Genomic DNA, 13641 nt, shown 5'->3' with positions numbered 1-13641 from the left:
TAATTAATCAAAATTCACAACAACAAACAATAGGTAATGGGCTGCTCAAAGGAAAGTAATCTAGTGAGGAAAAAACTAACCCCCAAATCACAATGACAAACTGTCCTGACTCTATGCACAAAGATAGTATTTCAGTCATAACAGCTTTAATAGTTAACAATGCAAATATGTCTAAAATGGGAAATGAATTTCTTAAATAAAAATCCTATACTTTGACTATGGGTAAAGAACAAGTAATTTCATTGTCACAAAAACACAGCAGAAACAAACCTACACAGAAAATAACAATGTGGAGAAACACAGCCCAAAGTGTACTAATGTCAATTAAACTAGAAAAATGGAAGAATTTTTCAATATGCGTATGTAAATGCAATCATAAATATTATGACAAAAACCATCATAATTTTCCATCTTGCCATATCATGATTCCATTCTCTAGGGTCTCAGCTTAATTCTACAGTCAGTGTTTTCAACAAACAAAGCAAAGAAAGAAGGATTACAAAAGGGAGGCATTTTAGGATGCCCCTGGAAACCTCATTACTAACCCAATAAATTCCCAACAGAAGTGATATATACAGATGTAGAACCAAAATGATGGCCAACAGCTTCAGGTAAGTTTAGATGTGTTAGGAAGTACATACTTCTTTCCTCAAAGTCTAGTCATGACATATTAAAACAGTGTACTGTAATACTGAAATCTCAGATGCAGCCAAAGTTCACTGCCTCCCTAAAATATAACCCCTCAAAATAGACTAAAAAGATAATCTCATCAACAGCCAAAATGATGGGGATGCTTTCTCTGAGCAAAGTCACTTAACTGAAAGAAAAAATACAAATAAAAACTTCTGACTAAGCAAACATTCAGGTAACAGGAAGGGTCTGTCAATTTCTTTCAGAGGCAAAAATGCATCAAGTTTCATAGCAAATACTCCTCTTGAAAATTCTCTATTCAATCTAAAGAAGTATAGCCTGTCTTTCCTGTTACTACAGTTTCATCATTTTTCTTCTTTAAACAGTAAATAATGCCTCTGGAAGGGAATGTGAAGACTCCTTCCTCTTGGTCAGTGGCAAGGTCAGACAGCAAGTATAGAGCCTGCATTTCATCCAGGAATCATTAAAGCAGAGAACACGCGTTCACAAATAAAGCTTCTGGGTTCATCTGCTTCCCTGAATAGCCAGAGGAGCTCAACAACATGAGAAGCCTGGAGGGAGGTGACAGGTTTCCCTTGGGAAGAGAAAACATATTGACTTACCTTCTCTGCATACTTGAACTTAACATAGAACCAGCTTGACTTGATCATTGTCTCACCTCCTGCTCTCAGAGGAAAAGGAGATGGGAAAAAAATAAAAATAAAAAGAGGAACAGAAAAAACAAAAACAGACTGCTGAAGAAAAAGCTGCTTTTCAGCAAAGGCTTCTTCCAGATGCTGAGTTTTCCAAACGATGACATGTATTCAAAGGAGGGGCTGAAGGCAAAGGCACAGGAAAACGCACTATTAATCTGGCCTCCTTCCGCCTAATGTTCCTATACACCTTCCCTTGGCGCCTACAGCGCGGTGCAAGCTCGCTCCGGAAACTGCACTCCAGGACTGCCTTGCTGAGCTGTCTGCCTCTCCCTCCTCTCTCTCTCCCTCTGGGTTGCTCTCTTGGCAGGCTGACAGGAGAACTCCTCAAATGGGCTTCAGCCGCTTCATCACAAATGGCACATGTCAGTAAAGGCAGGAGGCAGGTCCTAGCCCCAGTCCCCTCCCAGAAGGGCAACTCCTTTTCCTACCCCTACCCCCAGGGATGAATAACGAATTCCAGAACTTCCCCTCGGGACACAGATTAACACCTGGCCAAACATTATTCTGACAAGAGCCAGAGTTTAGAGAAAGGACCCTGCCACAGCTTTAACCTCATGATCTCCTTAACAAGATCAGGTGGTGACCCTTCTCCATGCCTACAGAAGATTACAACACTAAAAACAGCCCAGTCTCTTTTAGCAAAAAGTGAGTAAGAACCGGTTTTAAATTCTCCAGCTGAAACAACATCTTTCAATCCTGTGTAGTCAGAGAAAGAGAAACTGGAACAGCTTTCTCTTGCCATTCCCTCTTACTTCTAATATACTAGCTGCCAAAACAGCTCCTGGTATTCAGCCTTAAGAACTAACAGCTTGGTAAAATGATTGGCACTTATACATACATTCCTTTCCCTCACAGAAATAAATGTTAAAGACAGTGTTTTTTATTTTTGTTTCACTACTATTAACTAGTTAAACTTTTCAAGATTTCAAGAAAAGCTGTGAAATAGAATGATGGTGCTGACTTTACAAGATGCCAGAGATGGAATGGAGAAAGAGAAGTGAAACGCAGGCACATGGCTTTAGCATATGTGAAGGGGAGACACCTGTGCATCGCCGTAGTCAGGCAATCAGGCACATGGAAAAGAGTGATTCTCAAAATATTAATAATATGGTGTGGCCCTCGTCCCTATTCTCCATACCCCTACTGGGATCTCTACCCCAAGTGATAACAATTGATAATATTTATTAAATACAAAATAATTAAGATTAATCTGGATTTTAAAATAAACTCTACAGGATTCTCTAAACTACAAAAGGCTATCTGCACTTCATCCCTACAGACCCTTCTTTTGAGGCTTGTCAAGATTTTCCACAGTCAAGGTTTTTGAGGGTACAATGTTGGCTGAGACCTAAATATCATTTACTACATATCTTCTGAGCACCAAAGAAATGATGCTTTTGAACTATAGTGCTGGAGAAGACTCCTGAGAGTTCCTTGGACTGCAAGATGATGAAACCAGTCAATCCTAAAGGAAATCAACCCAGAATATTCATTGAAAGGACTAATGCTGAAGCTCCAATACTTTGGCTGCCTGATGCAAAGAGCCACCTCACTAGAAAAGACCCTAATGCTGGGAAAGATTGAGGGCAGGAGAAAGGGGCGACAAAGGATGAGATGATTGGATGGCATCACCAACTCAATGGGCGTGAGTTTGAGCAAACTCAGGGAGATAGTGAAGCACAGGGAGGCCAGACACACTGCAGTCCATGGGGTCACAAAAAGTCAGACGCGACTTAGCGACTAAACAACAACATATCTTTATGGAAAGGGGATATGCTTTCATTTTTTAACCTGCTATTATACACCACTGGGCTAAGCAGTAGCTTCATTTTAGTTTTCAAAATAATAGGAGTGATTACCACTGGAGAAGGGAATGACTACCTACTCCACTATTCCTGCTTGGAAAATTCTATGGACAGAGGAGCCTGGCAGCATATAGTCCATGGGGTCACAAAGAGTCAGACAAAATGTTCGATTAACACTTTCACACCACTGAAAAGCCCTCCTGAAACACTCTATAGTTACATCACAATAATTATAAATCTTCCCATATTTTTGAAGAAGTTTTTTCTACTACACACACTCTAACATTCTAATACTATTCCAGCAGAGCAGCTGTGTAAGTCCAGAATAAAACTTGATGTTAAAATTGACAACAAGTGTGTCAAAACTTATCCTCTAAGATTCATGTACAATAAAGGATCTCTGTGGATTCTAATTTGAATTATTAAGTAAGGGTATAAACCACTTAGGAGGTGCGAGATGATGTAAATGAAGTTCGTACCTGAAGGCTTCTATTTCCTCCGAGGAAAAAAGGACTCTATTCTTACTGGCCTCTTTCAAATTCCTGAATCTTTCTAGTATTCAGCAGCTCTTCTTTCTAGAACACCCCTTATGTCTTTGGTGGCTCAGATGGTAAAGAATCCGCATGCAATGCTGGAGACCTGGGTTTGATCCCTGGGTTGGAAAGATTCCCTGGAGGAGGGCATGGCAACCCACTCCAGTATTCCTGCATGGAGAATCCCCATGGACAGAGAATCCTGGCGGACAGTCAGTGGTGTTGCCAAAAAGTTGGACATGACTGAGCAACTAAGCACATATAGTCACATCACCTACATCAAATTCTTTCATCCTTCAGACTGGTACTTAAGCTGTCACTTCCTCCAGCTTTCCTTATCCTCAGCCTGAGTTTGCCTTGGGCACATCTATAATATACTGAACTTACCGCCTCTTGGCATTTATCATACAATCTTCTTGCATACTTACTCTTCTGCATCTCCTTCTAAACTGAAGGTCTCCTGAGAGCAAGTGACAGCCTGTGGTTTGGCATAGAGAATCAGCAGAGCTGATGCTAAGTCAGTACTGTCGGATAGGATGGAGGAAGGAGAACTTAGAACTTGGGTCACATGGCAAGAGTGGAGATGAAACAATGCATGGAAAGTCCTTAGTACATTCTCTCTAAAATAGTACGCTCTTGCTAAATGTTTGATATCCTTCAGCTTTGAGCGGGGAGAGTTTGGAACTTCCACCAAGGGGTGAAAGAAACTGAACTCAGTAAATGCATTGATGGGCAATACTGAAGAAGCCAACAGCTGCCGAGGCCCATTGATCTATATAACAACACCCAGAGTTTTAATTCTCTCAAGTGGAACACAGACTCTCAAGAGGCCAGACAGCTGACATGCTCCTGAGTGGAAATGGGCAGAAGGATAGACCTTCAAGGAACTGAGGGTGCTGGTAAGAGGGGTGGTGAGGGGATTACATACGTAATGCAGGCTGAGAAAGGAAAGAAGTGAGCCCGGAGGGGCTTGTAGACTGACTGACAGAAGAGTGAGCAGCATCACAGAAGGATGGAATGGGAAGGGGAAAGATGGCAGGGCGGCCACTGACCAACTTTACTTACAGACATGCTGGCAAAACATTCTGTTTTGGGGACAGATGGTGGAAGACTGGGAATTTTTTTGAAGGTTAATTTTTTTCCTTGTGATTTTTCCCCCTTTACTGTAAATCCAAGCACTCAAAGAAACGGGGAAAAAGTAACATAATGAAGGATTCCAAAAAGTTATTTGCATAACCAAGTTATAAGACTCCTGGCCTTAGTGAATATTCATTCTTTTTGGCAAAGGACTTTAAAAGTTCATGAAAACAAATACTGTCTAACTTTGAGCATAAGGGTCTCTTTTTATGTAAAAAGAAATAATAAACTCCCCATTTGATCATGTTTTAATTGTTAGCAGGCATTCATTGATTGAAGAAAAACAAAATGTAAGAATTTAATAATATGGAGATTCCCTGGTGGTCCAATGGTTAACAATCTACCTGCCAATTCAGGGAACACAGGTTCTATCCCTGGTCCAGGAAGACGTCACGTGTCAAGGGGCAGCTGAGCCCGTGTGCCACCACCTACTGAAGCGCATGCACCCTAGAGCCGATGCTCCACAACAGGAGAAGCCCCTGCAGTGAGAAGCCCATGCACAGCAATGAAGAGTAGCCTCTGCTCACCACAACCAGAGAAAGCCCCATTCACAGCAATGAGGACCTAGTAAAGCCAAAAATTGATTCTTTTTTTTTAAGAAAGAATTACCAATTGAACAATGCACAGGGCTTCCCAGGTGACACTAAAAGAACCCACCTGCCAATGTAGGAGACATAAAGAGACGCAGGTTCGATACCTGGATTGGGAAGATCCCCTAGAGGCGGGTACAGCAACACACTCCAGTATTCTTGCCTGGAGAGTCCCCTGGACAGAGTAGTCTGGTGGGCTATAGTCCACAGAGTCACAAAGAGTTGAACACAACTGAAGTGACTTAGCACAATGAGCACACACACACAATGTTTTTTAATGAATTTCTATTAACCATCCCTTTCAGAAAGACCAAAAAATCATGTGCACACAGGAGTGCAGCACCTGTATCCTGACAGACATTGCATCTCCCAAGCTGAGAAACTACCTGAAGTAAACACTACACGGATGAAATCAATGAAACTCAGAAAGGTAAAGTGACGTCACCAAGGTCTCACACCTGGCTGTAGCCGAGCTGGATCTATGAGGTGCCCTGGCTCCTTTGTCGAGCATCATCCTACTGCATGCAGGGCCACCCCTGAGAAAACCGGGAAGACTGTTACATAGCTCACATAACACAATGCAACCATGCGACAGAATTAGTAACTATAAATTCTCTAAGAATCAAGGGATGATAAAATAAAACTATTTAATTTATCCACCAAATACCTAACATTTGCAAGAATACAGGTTACTGCTTAATGGAAGGTGAGGTGGTTGTGGTTTAGTTGCTAAGTCATGTCCAACTGTTGCAATCTCATGGACTGTAGCCGGCTAGGCTCCTCTGTCCATGGGATTTCCCAGGCAAGAACTTTGGAGTGGGTAAGACTTTCTTTCTCGAGGGGATCTTTCCAACCCAAGGATCAAATCTGCATCTTCTGCATGGCAGGTGGATTCTTTACTGCAGAGCCACCAGGGAAGCCCAAGGAAGAGATGAAGCTCAATTCAAGGGGTAGACTTTTGCCTGTGTTTTTTTAAAGTCTCTTAAAAGAGGGGAAGGCCTAAAACTGATGGAGGGAGGGAGCAAAACCTACTTTATGGGAGAAAGTACAATGTGGAAGGCAGTGGATACAGGCAAGAGCTTTGGAGACAAAAGGATTTCAGTTCCAGTCCTGGACATGCTAAGTGCTGGGTATAACTGCAAACTAGTCACTTATCTCTCTCAACCTCAAGTTCTTCATCTGTAAACTGAAGGTAACCAAACCTAACTTCAAATGATGATTCCTATGAAAATTAAAATAGCCTCATAGTTTTGCAAAGCAGTTAACACAACTCCAGACTCACCACTGAGCTTGATAAAAGTTAGTGTCACCTTCAATTATATCACAACCTCCTAACCTTTGTTTAGTAGCTAGCTATAGTCAGCTGGAGTCGGAGAAGGCAATGGCACCCCACTCCAGCACTCTTGCCTGGAAAATCCCATGGATGGAGGATCCTGGTGGGCAGCAGTCCATGGGGTCGCTAAGAGTCAGACACGACTGAGCGACTTCACTTTCACGCACTGGAGAAGGAAATGGCAACCCACTCCAGTGTTCTTGCCTGGAGAATCCCAGGGATGGTGGAGCCTGGTAGGCTGCCGTCTATGGGGTCGCAGAGTCGGACACAACTGAAGTGACTTAGCAGTATAGTCAGCTGGAAACATCACTTCTTAGCATTCAATTCAGAAACACCACCTGCTGTAACAGAGACTCAATCATCCTCTGCTTACATTCGAAACCTGATGTTCCATCAGGAAGGGAGGAAGAAGACAAGAGAAGGCACCACATCCGCCCAGCTCCACAGTGAACATAAGTAGGGAAAGGTGACACAGCTTGTGAGCTTCCAGGCAGTCATCACTGACAATAAGAGCACATTCTCTAATAAAATATGACTGCTATTTTATCCTCAGTGTTTTCTGGAGAATTAAAAGTCCACAAAAACATACACAGAGATATAAGAAACCAGCAATTGAGCCCTTTTAACTCTGAAACCACAACTAAGACAGGCTTCTGCAGAAACTCATTTTCATTTCCTGGCATAAACTCTTTCTCCTTCCAACTCCCACCCACCTTTTTTGTTTTGTTTTAAACAGACAGTGTACTGTTAAAATCGGGCGATCTTTGTGGAGGAATTGCTTCAGCTGCACTGAAAGAACCCTTTTCCACTGCAGCTGCACTTGGAACACACCATTTCCTCTGGCAGAGCATCTGAATGCTTGTTCAGAGAGGCTGAAGAGGTTCGATGGGGCGCTCAAGGACTTTCTCGTTTCTCAGTGAACAGGGCTGGTCACAGCTCTTATAAAGCCTTCAGAAGGATTCATTTATCTGTCAAAAATGGCAAGACTTTTCCAGCTTTTGTACATGGTGTTTCCTCAGCTGGGGATGAAATTTCCTCTCTTCTTCAACCCTGCTAGTCCAGAAAAATGCATTCTGGAAAATGCATTCATACACATGCTTTGCATACACACACACACACACACACCCCCCCCCTACTTCTGCTTAGCTCACAATTCTCATCCCAGACTTCAACTCTTTACAAAAGCTTCCTTGATCCTTCAAAGGAAGAGTTTGCAAATGAAACTGTTCAGAAGTTCAGCTTAACAGAGCTTAAAATGACTTGAACACCAACGACAAAGAGATACAGTTGAACTACAACAGAACAATTTTTATCCTACAATACGTTCTGCTCTTCAGCAGAAAAGAAGACTGCGTGTTCTTTCCTACTCACGACCCTCCATGATAAATGTGTTCTTCCTTAAGCCCTCAGGGGAGGTGGACGTGCACATCAGCTGAGCATTTCGGGAGGCAGAAATCAGGCCTGTATTATCTGCGTCTGACCTCCTCTCTGCTCCTAAGAGGCACCGAGCCCAGTTGGAAAAAGAGCCAAGGCCCACTGCCAAGAACAGACTCCATCCAACGGCACCACTCCAAGCTAAGTAGTTTCCAGAGTCCTTGAGGGAATCGAGCCAAAAGGCCCATCCAGGATTCTCAAGGTAGGAGAAAGGTCTCGAAGGACACCAAGCCATCCTGTAGGGAGGCTGGAGGATGAGACTAACCTCCAGAAGGGTCAGCTTCAGGGCTCCACATTCCTCTGAAGAGTCCATCTATTCTGGGTAATGTTCCTCCCTTGTCATCATCATCATCTGGGCAAGCAAACCCAAGCTATCACAGAGTGAACTATACGAACACTGTCCTACCCCTGAAGTATAGCAAAGTGTGCTTAATTCCTAAGCCAATTGGCTTCATAGAGGTGATCTTTGATACCTAGTATTCCTTGAGGTTCTATGAGGCTTTTTTTTTTTTTTTTCCCCTCAGAATTTTCCAAAAAGCCCTCACGAAGGTCAAACCATTTAAGATTACCTTAAAGGCAGGAAACTGATAACACTCTTTTGGGAAGAAGAGCTACACAGCTTTACACTATGGGTTCTGTATTCTTGGGCTTCCCTTGTGGCTCAGATGGTAAAGAATCCACCTGCAATGCGGGAGACCTGGGTTCCATCCCTGGGCTGGGAAGATCCCCTGGAGAAGGGAACGGCTACCCACTCCAATATGCTGGCCTGGAGAATTCCATGGACTGTTGTATAGTCCATGGGGTCGCAGAGTCAGACACGACTGAGTGACTCCCACTCACTCACTCACTCAGTCTACACAAGCAATGTGTGAAGGGATATTCTAGTTACTCACTTTTCTTGTATGAAAATGTGTTCAATTTGATAAAAATAGCTAATAAATGAACTCTGTCTGACATTAAGGGCCATGGGAATTTGAGCTAAGAAAGCATATCAGAAACCGCCCATGTTTCCATCACTATAAAAGGAAAAAGTGACAGGTGCCCAGACACTGAAAGGAACAGGAAAGGAAAGGAAATTACCAAAACATACTGAGTACAACTAAAAACAGAATCAACTGCCGGGGGTCGGGGGGGGGCGGGGGGGGGGGATGTTTCTAAAAGACTGATAAGAAGAGACACATAATGATCTTCTTACAAATATAAAAATATCTAAACTCTGACCCTATAACCTTGTCTGTGTCTAAACTGTATGTATCAAAAACATCCAATACCAGGAGATGAAAGCAGCATCTTTCCCTCTGACTTCAGAATTGACAGAGATGGAGGAGTTTATATACTTCACATAAGCCATACTCCACATTCCTGAGTAAGTGTTCCATCAAAAACTGCACACCAGCAAGATCTAATTCTTTCCACTTAGAGTACTTTTTAGAGACACTGGGAAGCAAGCACAAAACTTAAAGATTAAAAAAAAATCATGTAGCATTTGATGTACAAAAAGATAACCAACAGTACCTACTGAGGAGTCAGCACCTGCATGGGAAACATTAACCATGCTCCATGAGGAAGACAAGAAAGAACTACACACACACACACACACACCCCCCCCCGGGGGGCATTAACCATGCTCCATGAGGAAGACAAGAAGGAACTACACACACACACACCCCCCACCCAGAGCATTAACCATGCTCCATGAGGAAGACAAGAAGCAACTACACACACACAGCCCCACCCCAGAGCATTAACCATGCTCCATGAGGAAGACAAGAAGGAACTACACACACACACACACACACCCCCAGAGCATTAACCATGCTCCATGAGGAAGACAAGAAGGAACTACACACACACACACACACACCCCAGAGCATTAACCATGCTCCATGAGGAAGACAAGAAGGACCTACACACACACACACACACACACACACACCAGAGCATTAATTATGCTCCATGAGGAAGACAAGAAGGACCTACACATACAAAACAGCATTAACCATGCTCTATGAGGAAACTGACTTCCATGAGGAAGACAAGAAGGATCTACATGCACACTTACAAAACAGAGCATTAACTATGCACCATAAGGAAGACAAGAAGGAACTACACATACACACACACATATACACACACCAACAGAAATATTCCTTCCGGAAATGACACGGCTGTCTGGTCGAGGAGACTAGTGAGGCACAGAAGAAATTACTTATGACTTCCTATTACAAAACAACAAATACCCAAAGTGTAGATCAATACACCACACACAGCAGTTGGTGAGTACGCAGAAGTCAGTGAGAGAGGGATGAGAGGTGGATGAGGAAGGCTTGTTATGGAAAAAGGAGGTTTGAAGAAAATACAGAATCCGATTTGGGATTTGGTCAATGAAAAAAAGAAAAAAAAAGACATTCCAGGTAAATATGAAACACATATTAATACAAAAACAAAAGTAAGAAAACTAAAATTATGAAAAGTAGAATTATTAACTCTTTTCCATAAATATAAACATGACCAATTAACTTTGCTTGTGTTCCCCTCATGTCTGCATCTAATGTCTTTGAAAAATGACTTACTTTGAAGTTTGGCCCTGTGTCTTTATATAAAAATATGTTTGTGCACATACATATTACTGTACAACTCTACTTGCATACCTACTTCCTTTACACCTAGAATTACATAGATAAATGGCAGCCAAGTTATTTTAACTGGTTTTGCAGTATGAATTCAGAATGATTATAATTACAGTTTCTCTGTTAAAATGAGGTTTTGTTCTTTAATATTCATTGACTACTAGCTTGCTTCCCACACACAACACATTATTTACCCTACATTGGCTTGGTGCATCAATTATGGTAATAGTTTATGAATAACATTCACATTATGGAAAAATGAGCCTGGTTACTTAGCTCTCCCTCTGGAAAATTGTCACAAACATATGTATCATCTGTCTCTACTTAGAGTGCAGCAATTAGTAATTATAGCTGTATATACTTTTTTAAAGCAAAAGGGGAAAATAGACCTGAAATGTCATCTTCAAAAATGTTCTTAGGATGTTGTCTAAAATTATTTTGTTGAAACTCTAGTTGTAAAAGAGAAAATTCATTTTGACAAAATAAAGTCATTGTTAATAGCATACTGAATATGGAAAAATAGACAAAGCACCTTTCAAATGACATCACTTACTGAACAATCCCTTCTTCACCCAGATCAGGCTAGAAATAAATAGACCATAGGCTGAAGTAGGGCGGAATACAGTACTGAGAGGCAGGACAGGCCTGGACTCAAACCCTCGTCTTCTTACCATTCTCTGGCTCAATTAAACAGTTATTTATAGAGTGCCTACTACATATCAGACACAGTACTCAATTTTATAGAAACTTAAATGAATAAAACAAGATAATCTGTCTTTAGGTTACCTTGTAATAAGGGAACAAGAAACATAAATCTGTACAATAAAAAGTCTTCAGACTTTACAAAAAGAAAAGGTTTTACAGATATGTGAACAGTTCAGAGAATTATTTATTATAGCAGAGAAAGGAAGTAAGAGGTAGCTTTACCAAGCAAGGCACAAACTGTGGAGCTGTGGTGACAGGATAACACTGGAGCTAAGGATTTCCAAGGAAGAGTAATCTCAGGTGACAACAAGGTTCCAGGTCCGAACATGAGAGTGCAGAATGAGGGGGAATGTGGAGGTGAGGGTCAGAAGGGTCTGGGAAGCTTGGCTTTTCACGGTCTACAGGCTCCTACCCTTTGTCCTCCTCGCTGCACTGCACATCGATGCAGATCCATGCCCAGCAATGGATGTGCTGTGGCCCCATGCTTTAACTCTGTCCCTCTGCCCTAATCCACCCTAACACGGCTCTGATGGAGGTGTTTTCTGCCAAGCAGGGCACATAAGAGAGAAGGCCAACAGCCCCCGGCTCAGTTGCCATGTAGCCCAGAAGCAAGTACTGATTCATCTTCTAGAACAGAGGCCACGACCTTTTGCAGCAAAAAGCCAGACAGTAAACACTCAGGCTTCCCATGTCATGCTATCTCTGTTGCAACTATTCAACTCTCCACTATAGCTCAGAAGCTGCCACAGAAATTACATAAAAATGTTAACAAAAACAAAAACAATAAAACCACTTTATTTACAAAAACAGACCCCAGGTAAAGTCTGGCTGCCAGGCCTACTTGCCAACTCCTGCTGGAGAAGATGGCTGGCACAGAATGGGTGTTCCATGAATACGAGCTGGATGAGTCAATAAGTAAGAGTGTGGACTATCCCTGCTGCTCACTACATTCATCAATGTCTCATGTCCATCACTCTTCCTTTCCCCTTTAGTGCCTCATCCTGAGGGTTGTTATACACTTACTTGTGCAGGCCACACATCCAGGATGAACAGTTGTTGTTCAGTTACTAAGTCATGTCCGACTCTGCGACCCCATGAACTGCAGTGCATCAGGCTTTCCTGTCCTTCACCAGCTCCTGGAGTTTGCTTAAGCTCAAGTCCATTGAGTCACTGATGCCATCCAACCGTCTCATCCTCTGTCAGTCCTTCTCCTCCTGCCTTCAGTCTTTCCCAGCATCAGAGTCTTTCCCAATGAGTTGGCTGTTCAAATCAGATGTCCAAAGTACTGGCACTTCAACTTCAGCATCAGTCCTTCCAGTGAATATTCAGGGTTGATTTCCTTTAGGATTGACCAGTTTGATCTCCTTGCAGTCCAAGGGACTCTCAAGTTTTCTCCAACACCACAGTTTGAAAGCATCAATTCTTGGACTCTCAGCCTTCTTTATGGCCCAACTGTCACATCTGTACATGACTACTGGAAAAACCATAGCTTTGGCTAGACAAACCTTTGTTGGCAAAGTGATGTCTCTGCTTTTTAATATACTGTCTAGGTTTGTCATAGCTTTCATTCCAAGGAGCAAGAGTCTTTTAATCTCATGGCTGCAGCTACCGTTTGCAGTGATTTTGCAGTCCAAGAAAATAAAGTCTGTCACTGTTTCCACTGTTTCCCCATCTATTTGCCATGATAATGGGACCGGATGCCATTAGCTTTTTGAATACTGAGTTTTAAGCCAGATTTTGACCCACACTCTCATGTTAAATCAGGTGCCCTAAAACGGGGCTGCTTCACCAGGAGAAGGGGGAGGCGCTATGATGTGCACAAGCTGCTGCCTGACTCTCAGCCTTCTTTATGCCCAACTATCACACCTGCACATGACTACTGGAAAAACCAGAGCTTTGACTAGACAAACCTCGACAAGAGCCATGTGCCCTTGGGAACTGAATCTTCCCCCAAGGAGGGTTATTCTCCAATCTGTACACACACATCCTCTGTCTCTTCTTCATCTTTTCACACTTCTCTTCATCTAGACCCAGATATCTATTAACAGTTCTACTGATAGTTCTTCAGATCATGAATGGTATCTACATAATTTTTATTACATACCCTTATCAGTATCCTAAAATAAGC

At 42.4% G+C, this 13641-nt stretch overlaps 1 protein-coding gene across 9 annotated transcripts in view; it reads right to left on the bottom strand.

Moving 5' to 3' along the window:
- Positions 1–13641, bottom strand: part of AUTS2 (activator of transcription and developmental regulator AUTS2) — a 1208197-nt gene that overhangs the window by 842581 nt on the left and 351975 nt on the right. The window contains exon 1 of one of the 9 annotated variants that reach the window (XM_025274749.3): positions 1254–2810. The exons of the other annotated variants lie outside the window; for them this stretch is intronic. Coding sequence (XP_025130534.1) covers positions 1254–1301 — 48 coding nt within the window. The 5' untranslated portion in view covers positions 1302–2810. Of the gene's footprint in view, positions 1–1253; positions 2811–13641 lie in introns of those variants that run through there. 9 annotated transcript variants of the gene reach the window in all.

Source organism: Bubalus bubalis, chromosome 24 (assembly GCF_019923935.1).
Source record: "Bubalus bubalis isolate 160015118507 breed Murrah chromosome 24, NDDB_SH_1, whole genome shotgun sequence".
NCBI lineage: Eukaryota > Metazoa > Chordata > Mammalia > Artiodactyla > Bovidae > Bubalus > Bubalus bubalis.
Note: the sequence above shows the minus strand (reverse complement) of the source record. Positions and strands in the feature narration are given on the sequence as shown.